Source organism: Pyxicephalus adspersus, chromosome 3, assembly GCF_032062135.1.
Source record: "Pyxicephalus adspersus chromosome 3, UCB_Pads_2.0, whole genome shotgun sequence".
In the NCBI taxonomy this organism is placed as follows: domain Eukaryota; kingdom Metazoa; phylum Chordata; class Amphibia; order Anura; family Pyxicephalidae; genus Pyxicephalus; species Pyxicephalus adspersus.
In genome coordinates, this window is record NC_092860.1 from 45,941,965 (window position 1) to 45,955,996 (window position 14,032).

Below are 14,032 nucleotides of genomic sequence, written 5' to 3' on the forward strand. Positions count from 1 at the left end.
AACAGCAAAGGCCCAGGCAAGAGATAATGAAATAAAAGTAACTCCCTGGGTATAGATAACCTTGGGGTTGGATTCTCAAACACATTGTGCTGGGAATAGAGGCCTTTATAGAGAGCTAGCTGGTCTATAGTAAAGTCCTATACTAAATTGGACAAGTCTGCTAACCATTATTGAAAGGTCAGACAAGGCACAATTACCATGAACCTCAAAAAGTTGGGTTCAAACCTCAAATTCTTTTATGATATAAATAAAGCATTGAATCAAAAACACTTATGATATCAATAAACCCAATTTCCCCAATTTTTTTTAAATGATTACACAAGTATGCCAGTTTTGCTGACCTAACTTTTCTTGTCTTTTCAGAGGTTTCTGGAATGTTATTTGTTACAGATGGTGGAATAGTAAGTTTAGCATCTGTGTAGTGCAGGTGCTGTTGAAATACTGATCAGGGAATTTTGCTTTATCCAGAGAGCTTGGAGGACAAGTCTGTATCAGGAAACAAGCAAGCACAAATACTTTTATGAGAAAGTTGTTGGCTAATCCAGAAGTGATCTAATGAACCAGACAATTCTGCAGACATTTCTGACACGTGTGGATTTACATGTGTATGCACATTGACAGACAGCCTTAAAGTGGACTTTCCATGGCAAACAGAAAATAGAATGTATGCCAGTTCCTGCCCTCCAACACAAAAAGTCATTCATAAACAGTTTGTCCACTCATATGTTTAAAAAGAACACCGTTATCAGGTCTCCGATGCTTCCTGGCAGCATGTCACCTTGCTTTTTCCAGCAAGAGAGAAGCTAACAATCTAAAAAAATAAACACTTTTATAATGGGCTGGTGTGCATTCTTGTAGAATTTAGAGATCTTTTGTTTGTCTTAGATCAGAGGTGGGCAAACTCCGGCCTTTAGGTCAAACACACCCTAGCCGGTAGTTTGTTCTGGCCTAACGCCCCCTGGCCGATCTGGCCTAATGCTGGCCGGCAAAGCACACTCCGGAGCCGCAGATTAGGCTGGAACAATTTACCGGAGCAGCAGGAGGCTCTTGAGACTCCTTTTGCTGTGGCTCCCTTCTTCCCTATGTTCCCTATTTACCGCGGCCAGCGTTAATACTTCCTACTGGGGGGCAGAGCCATTAGGGCAGAACTTAGGGAGAGTCCAGCCTAGTGTGCTCCTGCTCACTCCATAAATGGCCTAGTGGCCCTAAAAGATTGCGGACCTCTGCCTTAGATGGTCCACTTCAAGGGAATGCTGGTCACAAAATGTAACATCTTCCCTAATAAACAGTAAAATTTTTTAATTGAAGGCCAATTCAATGACTCAAAGTTGATCTAAACCCTAGGTGAATGATATTTAGTTTGTTAACCCACCATTATAAATCAAATGTTAAAAACAAATACATTTTTCTCATGAAATACTGTCTCACTTTTTTCATCCATTGTTGTTACATCTCAGTGCTGCTAATCTCCTCTAGCTTTCATCAAATGCATGTTCTTGCTGTAGAGCAGGCCTCTTGATAATAGTCAACTATACCTGCGCAATGGGTCTGATTTATTAAAGCTTGTTAAGACTGCAGAAGATCATGGGAGAATCTGGGTGATCCTGGAAATTTTGGAATGGATCTGGTCAAGAGTTGAAAACATTTGCCAACTAATAGCAAATTACTTTTATTAAATCAATTACAGGTTTGCTGGATCACCCATATTCTCCCATGATGTTCTATTTTCTCCAGTCTTGGAGAGCTTTAATAAATTAGGTGTGTTTGGCAGAGCAGCTTTTCTATACAGAAGTGGTAGTGTGACAATGCAAAAGCACCTTTCAGAAAAGGACCTTCCTGCAGAATCACTAGGTATTATTTTTAAGCTTCAGATTTAAAAGGATTAAAAACAATCAAAATGTTAGAACAGGTATTGCTATTATGAGGTTTAAGGGTTTGACTTTAGATACACTTTAAAGCTGAACTCAAGCCTCACATTTTATCTCGCACAGATGAAAAGGCTTCTCTCCTGTGCTGAAATAGTTTATTATGATTTCACTGCACACAGTCAGCCTCTCATATTGTGCATTAGAAACTACAGAAAATGACATAGAGCCCATCTCATTTCCTGGCTGTTCATGACCACTTTTAATTTATTGTATTTGAATTATTCTGGTAATGGAGGTTCAGAGGCACACAGAGGTGTTTACTGGAGCAGTCTGCTTTAGCAGGGTGCTGTGATGTTTTGGGAAGCCAGGATTTTCCCATATTGCACAGGGAACTGTGGCCTAACAATTGGGACTGCTATTAGCATACAAAAGGTATGCATATACTTTTTATATATATTATAGCTAAAATAGGTTTGTGTGTTTTGTTGAGTGCGCCAGATCAATTTAGATTGTAAGCTTTTTTGATGGCAGGGGGCATTATAAACACAATAGATACTGCCCAGGAATTTGTGAGCACTATTTAAGGAATATTAAATACATGAATGAAAGGTATTAGACTAGATTCAATAAAACTTATAATGTAACAATGTAGGCTACAGCTTGCCTTTCATAGTAGGACATTTCACTATCCATTCAGCTAATTTGGTAATTAAAATGAATCCATCTAATACTCCAGATTATGACAATCCAATTCTTCCAGTGGATATTTCATTATGTCCTATAAGCGCTTATTGATATTACTGAACTGCATTAGCAAACCCAATCATCCTTATGAGTAAGATGCCAAAAAGAAGGAAGACACAAAAAGCAAAGGAGTCGAATACTACTATACTAATACTTGTACCTGTTTGTTACTATTTGACAGCACTCTGTTCATTTTAATGTTCACAGAAGTTAAATTAATGCAGCTTGTTTTGAAGACATGTGAAAAGAAAGTTTCCTCAAGAATTTCTATATATTTCAGGCTTTTTTTGTATTTTTTAAATATCTAGTGAAATAATTAGAATTCCAAAATTTCCAAATGTCATCGTACTTTTGTCTTTACACTTTTTTACGTCTTTTTTGGTTAAGTAACAAACATGGCACACCATAGACCCTCCACAACTAAACATAAGGCCTAAAACCAAAAAATGTCTAAAACAAAAAAAAATATATATAAAAAATATTATATATATACCAGTCCTTTTAATAGGTGGTTGCAATAGTTTTCTTTTTTAATTTCATTTTTCCCTTACTTGCACTTGGCAATTCTTTAAATAAACTGTGGGTAATAGTTATTATTGTTTTATGCTTCTGGTTCAGCCCATAGAAAGAGGCAAGGTCATTCTATTCCTAGCAAAATCTACAGGTATTTTCTGTGCTTGTTGTAAATATTATTAGCTATAAAAATTAAAGCACGGCCCTCATATTGAAGAATTAGGAAGTATATAAAATTATTGTTCTTCAGTAATTCTTTAAACATGAAAGTAGGGCACATGGAAGCCTTAAAAGTGAACAGTAGGCAAGGCCTCACAATTTATTACTGTAGACCTGCCACATGAGACCTCCTGGTATTAGAAATGGCAAATCTACTGAGACCCCAACCCACAGTGCAATACAAACACTTCTCAGTAGGTTTTTGATTGACTATAGATGATGCTCAGTGCTGACTTTTCCAAAAGTCGATATTTGTATACTTTAGAACAGGGGTGCCCAACAGGTGGATCGCGATCTACCGGTAGTAGATTGGTAAATAAACTCTATTTAAACGAAACTCATAAGAGTTATTAAGTCCAATTTTTTATTGTTGATAGATCATTTTGACTTGGTCATTTTAAAAGTAGCTTGCAAGTCAAAAAAGTGTGGGCATCCCTGTTGTAGAAGCTTTGAGAGAAAGCCAATTCAGTCTCTAATAAACATTTGCTGATTATTAATTCTAGCATCTGTTACTAGCACTATAACTTTTTTAATTTCCTTTCAACATGAAGTTGTTATAGACAAGTTCTTGTTACATTTGTTGCAATATAAAAAATACAGCAAACCAAAAGTAAGCTTTTAAAGTAAATATATAAAAATACATTTTGTTACATCACTAATGGAAAGAGTTAAATATACTGTACAGTTGTTGAGCTTGTCCAATATTTTACCATCTGCTGATGATTCATGAGGCTCTGGAGTAATAATTCATACCAAGGTAGCCTATAAATGCCATTATGACTTTAGTGATCGCAGGCTTTTTTTCCAATATATATTTTTGAAAACTGAGTCTTGTTCCTTCCACCTCTCTGAGCATAAAATCCAGACCACTATCCAGTGAGTTAATGGAAAAAACATCCTATAAAAAGTCACAGAGACACATGTGATTAAGTGTGAATGTCTCTGCTTATGCATTTGGAAGAATAGGGTCAAGGGGCTTTCCCAGCTTCAATATAATTTGTTTTCCATTCTTCTGATACTCAAGAATGAAATATGCCAATGTCAACCATGATGTATTCATCATATATATAACTTACATTCAATTATACAAAACAAGAATGTAAAAATGTGTAATGTTACGTTTCATAATATCAATTGTTGATAAATGTAAAGTTTCTGTTAAAAGTTACACAGATATGTTTAAAAAAGCAATAAAATGGCTATGTCTAGAGGAAGTTAAGGGGGCAGCTGAGCAAAGGCAGTTGAATTAATTCCCTGAATTATTATTATTACTACACAGTACTTATTTAGCGCCATCATATTACGCAGCGCTGTACAAAGTCCATAGTCGTGTCACTAACTGAATTAAAATATGAACTTTGATTAATGATATCTGTATATGCCATTTGTTCTACATCCTGAGATTTTAGTGTTGCAGCCGCTCTTCAGCCTGGAGCTCTGCTGCCACAGTATCCCCAAGTTCCTTTCCAGTTTTGCAGTCCCAGTTTTATTTTATGTTTTATATATTGGTAACACCTTTTACCATGGCCTTGGTGCATTATCCTTTTTTTTCTCAGCATTTATATCCATTAGTCATTGAACCGTTCAACTGTCCATTGCGCCATTTTGTCAATCTTATCATAAAACTAAAATTGACATAGAATGTGAAGTGAAGCTTTAAAATTTGAGTTATGTGTTTGTAGTGATTGGAAGACTCCTCAATACTCTCCATGGGTGGGTTTGGGTGGATGTATGAGGTGACATCACTACCCTACTTTAGCTTGTCACTGAAGCATTTAAAATCTGTAAGCGCTTTATATTGTTTTTTTTAGGAATTGTAATAAATAAAACTATACAGTAATCTGTTTTTTTGTTATTTTGAATCAATCACATTGGGCCTTATTTATTAAAGCTTTTCAGGGCTGGAGAGGATACACTTTCATCAGTGAACATAGGTGATTCAGAAAACCTGGAATGGATCTGGTCCAGGATTGAAAACATTTGCTAATAAATAGCAAATGACCTCTAAGATTTCTTTCTAAGAAATTTGCTGGACCACCCAAGTTTATTGTTGAAAGTGTATCCTCTCAAGTCTAGGAGAGCTTTAATAAATCAGGACCACTATTGGAGGTTCCTTCCACTCATGAATGGACACTTTTTGGTTACACTAATAATTGGGGAGAAGCAAAGCAAGTGTTGAGCACTAGTGTTGGTCGAATATTTCACTCTTCAATCTGACAACTTTTCGATCAAATAGGGGAATATTGTTCGGGTGATCGAATGCCGAATTAAAGTCAATGGTGGGAAAATTCGGGTTATTTTTAGGGACTATGTAGAACTGTGAGAGCAATCAGGAGAACAGAGCTGACAGCGTTGCTCTCGATTGCTCTTGAAGCCCTTTACTATTTGTATGTGTTCTTGAATAGAGTTTCTCTATCCAAGAACACAGGAGTCCACACATAGAATAGTGCTCCCTGATTGGCTGAGGAAAGCTTTCCCACACTGACTGGAGGATTCCCATGTCCAGCAACTGTGTAGCTGTGGGAATCATCCTGTCATTGTGGGATAACCTGTAAAAAAATAAAAGTTAGTTACACAAATCAAGCACATTCAATAAATTACTTTAACAATAATTTTTTTATAACACATTTTTTACATACAAATTTGCACCATCAAATCCCATGTTTTTCGGGTCGGGTCTATATGAATTTGAACAGCCATATCTGTGTCAAATATAAGGACAACCCGAATTCGAACACCAACACTGGTGAGCACATCCATGGGTCCAGTCAGTTCCAGACAGAGATTGTTTTCTGTTCACATTAAAATGTTTTAGTTGTTTTTATTTTGAGTTGTTACCAGTCAACTAAAAAAGAATAACTCTATACGGTTGGTTATGCCAAGTTTAGTCACATGATTAGAGCCATGGATAGACTCAATGTTGTAAAAAGAATTATTTTACCTTTGCTGCCATCCTTTAGATGTTTTAGATTCTTTACAGCTATCTCACTAAAGATGAATTCCTCCTGAAGAACATTGATGAGGAAGCCTGTAATTTGACCTCAAGTGCTTTGGCAGATTTAGAAAATCCTAACAGCTGCAAACTAAGATGAAATTTTCACTGTAATAGTGGGTGACTTGTGTAGAAATTATGTTCTATCATTTTTATGTGTTTAGTATATCTAAGGTCATTTTTTTAATATTGGATAGAATATGGAATGGCAAAAAAGCTTTTTTTTCCTTCTTGGCCTGTAGGGAAGATTTTCCTACATCCCGTCTTGCAAATACAACAAGAACTGAATAAACCAAATTGAGCACTAAGCCCTCTTAGTTTTCATCAAAAGAAATTTAAAAATTTCCCCTAATCACTTTTGTGATGACTAGAGTTGATTGCATTTTTCTGTTTGGTTTAAGGACCATTTGCCTAAAAGGAGGAACAATCCAGAATATTCAATCATAAGGTGTAACTATATTGCAATGCAAAGCCTTTGTCACCACCAGAGTAATAAATGGACAATAATATAAATTAATGGATAACCCAGCCCTGTTTCCTTAAAAGGGCTGAGATCACAGGAGCTGTACTGTCAATGTGGGTTGAAACTAATTGAGAGAATTGACCATTTTGTGTAGGGAGAGATGGTTTACATTACTATTTATTTCACTACATGCTTACCATGGCTGTGTCTGATTTCTGATGCCTTTTTGTTTGACAATAGCTTGCATTTTATTCCGGCCAATAGCATACATTGAATTACAACCTTTACTCCAATAGACTTTAATACAGTTTGCTGCAAAGGTCACAAACTTCAAAATTCAAAGAAGATTTGCAATACTGTTCTTGACCTGAACCAAGGCAGATTCACTCATCTCTGTTTAGCATTTCACTAGGGAAAGAATGCTGTCACATTCACCTAGGCACTTTGGGAGCAAGCCAGGGTAGGGTAAAAATTTTAATTTTTCTTTACTTTCATATCATTATTTACAATGGAGACGTCAAGGTCTAGATCCCAATTCTCTTATCTAGGCATTGAGCAACATTCTTTATCCAATCGGCCATGGTCAGTTGTTATATTAAATAGTGCTACTATAATTTTTGTGTGCGTTTTTCAGGAACAGAAATGCCTTTTCATCCGTATGTTCATTATAAATACTAGAGAGAGGTGAGAAGGCCATAGTCTGCCTGCTGTAACATGTAAGCAACAGGAAACGTGCATCTCCCAAATCACTTGGCACTGATAGTCAATTATGGCAAGCAGCATTTTTTGTAACTGGGCTTACTCTCACTATGTAATGAAATGTCCTAGGTGAGGCTGGGTGATCCAGAATCTGGTTCAGAACTGAAAACATTTGTCAAAGATCAGCAAATAATTTTAAGAAATCCACATCAGGTATGCTGGATCACTCAGGTTCACCCATGGTAGTCTTTTCCAGTCTTGAGAGGTTTAATAAATCCAGCCCAGTGGATTCAGCAATATATCAACAATATATAATCACTAAAAATATTTGAAATACAACCTAGCAATTACCAGTATTTGCCTTGATTTCAGTCTGATGTATTCTACAAGGGTAGAGCTAGCAGAAAGACTGGACTGCTTTACTGTCCAATCACAGGCTGGGAGCAGGCAGATGACCAAACTTTATTGCATGATTGCAATGGAGAAAAGTCAGGTCACTAACCAAGTTGTGCTGTCTGCCAAGACTGAATAAACAGCTCACATATTTGTAGTTGAACTGTCTTTCAACCGGTTGTCTGGAGTTCATCTTTAAATTATAAATCAACGGAGCAGGCAGATAGGTTTCTCAATTTCATAATTCACTAGCAGTGTAAAATGGGGTGTAAGGAGAATTATGAGTGACTATATAAATATTTTCCATAATGTTTATAAAATCTTTCTAATGTATAACACAGTCTTATGATATTTTTCTTTATACCAAATTTAGATATTACTGTTAAATAAACACAGCATGGTCGATAAATTCACTATCTGCTTGTCACAATGTAAGAAATATTGTTCTGATAAACACAGGAACAGGTAGCTAATGACCTTTCTTGTGTTTTCATTCAAAATAATCTTTTGATAAGCTGGTATTTAGACAACATTTTATGTTGAGGCATAAATAGTTTTAGAAGCAGATGATGATATAATGTGCACAATATATTTCACAGGTAATGATTTATTGTCTTCTCCTGTTCTTGTTGTCATACGTGACATACAGTGACTACTGAAATTTGTTTGTAGCTATGTATTACCAAGATAATAAAATATCTTTATGGCATTCTATTTTAACCATATGATCTCTTAGAGAGCAACTTTGAAGATTCCCAAAGTCCTATATAGTCCAGTTTACCCCATATTTTGGGGTTAAGCCTTCAGGAGGGAGAAATACAGTCTCTCAGCCCAGAGCTTACCATCCACTTTTGCTTGAATCTTGCATGCTGCCATTCTACCGCAAAAGAAGGACACTCCTCTGACAGTACAACTGTGCTATTTATTGCCCATACCTCCTGTTTGGCTGAAGCAAAGTCCATGTGGCTACCAGGAAGGAATTGGAAGGCCCATTCAGTACCTCACTTCCAGTTCTAGAGTCTGAGGGCCTGAAATATCATGAAAAACAATTGCAAACTAAAGTTGATTCCTATTTAGAATCCTCCCCTAGCGACCTTTCTCTATATAAAGAGCAAACATACCTCCCCTTCAGGACCCATCCCTGCTGATGGTACTACATACAGTTTCCCTGAAGAAACATATTTTTAAATTGACTGATCCATGCCAGATGTCTGAAAAAGAGAAAGATGCCAAAAAGAGAAAGGCAATTTTATAAACAAATATCATAGCAATAACAAAAAAATTGTAAAACACAGTTTTGGCCATATTAAATTTCCAAATAGACAAAGTATTCGGAAAATTATTTATGCATTAAAATAGATTTTGGGAAATAGAACTTGGGAATTGTCTGTAACATGGATTTGCCACTTCCAGGATATAGACCACAGACCTCTGTCTCACATATCCCAACATAGATTCCTATAGGTTAGTTCACATGGATTCAGGTGCACCTGCATACTTGAGTGGCATCTAAAACATTATGGTGGAGTCAACTAATGAGGTGTAAAGTGAAAGTCTGTGAGTCTGCCATATCTGAAACTGGCAATGCTCAGGGCAGCATGATGAAGCATGAAGCTAAGTCTGCAATCATTGAGAAGAGTGTGCAATCGTAGGGGAACTGCAGAGTTCATCTGCAGTTCAGTTCCCACAGTCACATGACCATGGGAACTTTTTCGGTCACAGCTGTGACTGCAGGCAATCCCCTGGCACTAGAGGTTTCCCCATTCATCACATCTAGTGCCCTGTGTTCTTGGATAGAGGATCTGATTGCTCTTGCAGCCCTTAATAGTCCCTAAAAAAACCCAGAATTCTCCCACCATTGACTTCAATGATGTTCAAATTCGGCATTCGATCACCCAAGCAATATCTCACTATTCGATCAAATAGCTGTCGAATCAAAAAATGAGATATTCTAACAACACTATCTAGTACTCCAGTACTAGTATGTACTGGGCTGATTGCTGAATACAATCTTTCTTTCCCAAAAACTTATTAGCACTGGAAGGATATTCATGCTGGGCATTGAACAAGGTTGTAGTGATTTGGAGTACTCTTCCAAGTCTGATAACAATAAAATATGAATCATGAGTAAATTAACACTTAATAGCCCATTATTATAACTTATTTCAAATATAAATAAACCAAACAAATCATTAAATATCCACTGTTTATTTGTAATAATAAAAAAAGACATTTAAAAGTGACATACATTTGCATTTGGCTGAAATAAAAAAGTAAAATAAAATGTAAATGGAAACATAAATGTTTGCTCTTGAACAATTCAACACAATTACTAGGTGCTGTGAAATTGTCTTGAAAGTTTTATTTCATTAGAATTATGTACCACTTTATTACAACAGAATCCGCTGGTAATGGAAATACATATTGCACATTGTTATGAAATAATTGGTACCACTGTAAAGCTATACACTGCATGCCATCGAGCAAATGTGAAAAAGCCATAGTAGATGTAACCCCAATCACAAAAATCTCAAATAAGCTTGAACATGTTAATTTAATTTCAAAGTCATGTTATGTCTTTTGAATTTGCATCTTTCATTAAAATAATACTTGGGTATCCTTCTTTGAAATTCCTTGTTTAGACACGTTCTGTTAAAAGGTGACAACACTAACCCAATTGTGTCATCCTGTCTCATAAGCGTGTAGTGGAGACTATAAGCAGTTTTGCTTGCACTTAATGCACAAACATTTTCCAGTGTTTTCATCATCAGGAAATCAGTCCTGAGAAATGCCATGCAACCATTACTAGAGTGCATGCATGTGGTTTAGAACTGGATATAAACAGGCTAAACGATATAACAAAGAGTGCTTTAGCAAACTAAATGACACCCGGTAAGAATTTACATTTGTTATAAACATTATGTTTATAGAAAAAAATGCTTTTGCTTTTTGTTTCTGTACCATTTGTACCTCTAAAGCTTAGCCCTCACCTAGGAATCTATATTCTAATTCAAAACCTACATGATGAGAAGAGTCATCTAATGTGGATGAACAGTTCTTAAAAAGAGACAGCAAGTGTGTATCAATGTTGAAAAAGTTCAGCAAACAATACATTTACAGGGTCATGTCCATCTCCATAAATACTATCAAGATCTATGCACTTTAGAACAAACTGAGACACATAACGCTGTCCATTTCCATAGTATTATTCTTGTCCTTAACATCCCAGTTTCTTTTTTTATATGCCTGCTTTTTTTTGTTCCATTTGTTAATATTTATACTTGCTTTATAAATTATTGTGCAGTCAACAGTCCTCCTTATGGACCACCCGTGTTTCTGGTAGTGGCAGTTGATATGAAAATACATTCTTGATCTTTAATTTTGGTTAACATATTTCATTTTATTCCTGCAATGTTGGACCCACACAGTTGTCAGAGTTCTCCAGACCTTCAGCTGGCAGACTATATAAATGTTGAGGTGTTGCTCACATTCCATCTTTCAAATATTTAGGAGGTGTTGAGTGGGTCCCAATGATTGTTTAAATGATGCACATCCACTCTGCATGTAACAAATATTTTTTGATATTTGTTAATAAATTGCATAAATTCTAATTACCTAAATCTAAATACTCACATCCTGCACTTTTCAGGAAAACACTGAGTTGTCTATAAAATACCAGGAATGAATTGGATCTTTGGAAGCTTTATGATGTGAAAATGCACTACAACTGAATACTGTTATTTTCCAACTGTACATTACCTTGAAATGTCCTTAATGTTAATTAATGTGTGTTGATAGTTTGAGCCATGATACTAAAAAATGAACTTTTGTAATTTTTGTAATATCAAACAAGATATACATTGATACAGTGAGATTTTTTGGTTATTCAGTTGTGATATACATATGAGAGCATTTTTCTTTTCTTCTGGTGATATCTATCCAATGACTACTCATGAAGTGCTGGCTACCAGTGTACTCACACATATCATGGTACCACAGCAAATCATAGAAGACCAAGATATATTATGTAAAGGTGAATGTAGTTCGTAATCTACATGTGTCCTCACACTTGAGCAGAAACTGCTCTGTCGTACATGCGCTCTAAAATACGATGGATGGAAGCAAAGCTTGGGCGATCAGCAGGCATCTTGCTCCAGCAGAGACGCATTAAATTATAAAGCTCCAGTGGACAGTTTTCAGGGCAAGACAAAATATTTCCATCTCTTACATAGTAGATGACTTCTTCATGAGCCATGCCATAGTATGGTTGCATTCCATATGAAAATATTTCCCATAAAACAACACCATATGCCCAGACATCTGATTCCGTAGTATACCGGTTGTAAAATATGGACTCTGGAGGCATCCATCGGATGGGTATAGCATCATTCTCATTAGCCTTATAATAATCAGCTGAATATATGTTTCTTGAAAGACCAAAGTCTGCTATTTTAACCACCATATTTTCACCAACCAAACAATTCCTGGTGGCCAAGTCTCGATGGACAAACTTCCGTTCTGACAGATAGGCCATTCCTGCTGATACTTGACGGGCAATGTGTAGCTGATCTGTGCAAGATAATGGCGATGGATTCATGTCCGAGAGTCGAACCTTTGTGGCAAGGCTGCTGTAACTTAAGCTGCTTAAAGCTCTAGGTGACCTATGACGCAAGTATTCATTTAAGTCACCATGGGCCATGTATTCAAAAAGAAGGCACATAGGTTTCCCAACAGCACACACACCTGAAAAACAAACAAATAAAATGCTATTAGTAATGTCTTTTTACCTACATTTACCCAAGTTTAAGGACTGTTTTATTTGGTATGGACCTGTTGAATGTAACAAGATAAAAAAGAAGCAGACAACCCTTTAAAAATTTACTAACTCATTTGTAACACTTGGCAATTTTTTCTTACTTGTTTTTTTCCATAAAACAAAAAGTAAAGGTGCGAAGTGCACTACCCAATTGCAACCAAACACATAATTATATAATCACATCAATGCAGTATTACATCATGGTATTAAACAGGCCCGATAGTCTTCCATGTTTGAAAATGCAAAAGAAAATAAGCAAGCAGTAACTTTTTTCCATTAAAGGCCACAGCCTCAACATCTTCTTGCTGGTCCTTTTTTGGGTGCAGTACTCTAGCACAATTGCAAGGTTAAGATTTTTTAACAAAAGTATTGTAATCTTATACAAATGCTAAACTGGGGAAACATGGAAACATGTGCTACTTCCCCCACCTCTGGGATTGTAAGCTTTTCTGTATGCTTTTCTGGGCAGGATCCTGTCCTCCTCTTGTGTCATCTCCAAGGCTGGAGAAGATACACTTTCATTAGGAACCTGGAATGGAGTTTTTTGCTATTTGTTAGCAAATGTTTTCAATGCTGGACCAGATCAATTTTAGGTTTTCTGGATCACTTAGCTTCACTGATGAAAGTGTATCCTCTCCAGCCTTGGAGAGTTTTAATAAATCAGGCCAATTGCATCTGTCTGTCACTTGCGACCCATATTTAATGTACAACACTGCGTACCACCAGTAAACTAGTCCTCTTAAAATGAAAGGTCAACAGTGGCAGTCTCTATATCCTTTCTGTATGGGTTTCCTTTAAATAGAACACATTTTCAACAATTGTCTGAGGCTAATTTGTTATTTGTATTCCATTGTGGTTTTAACAAAAATAACAAAAAAAGTTGGCTAACAAGAAACAAATATGTGACCTCAGACTCTCAGTGTGATGACTTAGGAATGCAGAGACAGAACACTGTACTTGCCTAATCTGTCTATGACCTAACAAAAATATGTGTGAAATCAATGTTAATAAATCCATGTTAGCAAATATGTGTGAAAACCATTATTCACCCAGATATATGTCATACCCATGTTTCATACAGATTTTATATTAGTATATGTATATATGAAGTATATATAATGTATGCATGTTATTGTCAGAGCAATACAACAGTAGATCAAACCAAAAAGAGAAAATAATGTATGACTATGGCACTATATATATTATAAAATAAACTGAGCTGTGTTTTCCTAATAGGCATCTCCCTTTCTGCTGCACCTTTTTTTTGAGATCAGAGCTTATGTTTTAGATGTCAACCACAGTACCCATTTGTCATGTAAAAAGTA

General features: G+C 36.1%; 1 protein-coding gene across 1 annotated transcript in view; it reads right to left on the reverse strand.

Moving 5' to 3' along the window:
- Positions 1–10,089: 10,089 nt before the first annotated feature.
- MUSK (muscle associated receptor tyrosine kinase) overlaps positions 10,090–14,032 on the reverse strand; it is a 74,407-nt gene continuing 70,464 nt past the window's right edge. Inside the window, exon 17 of the mRNA XM_072404439.1 lies at positions 10,090–12,634. Within this exon, the coding sequence (XP_072260540.1) occupies positions 11,955–12,634 (680 nt within the window). The 3' untranslated portion in view covers positions 10,090–11,954. The remainder of the gene's footprint in view (positions 12,635–14,032) is intronic.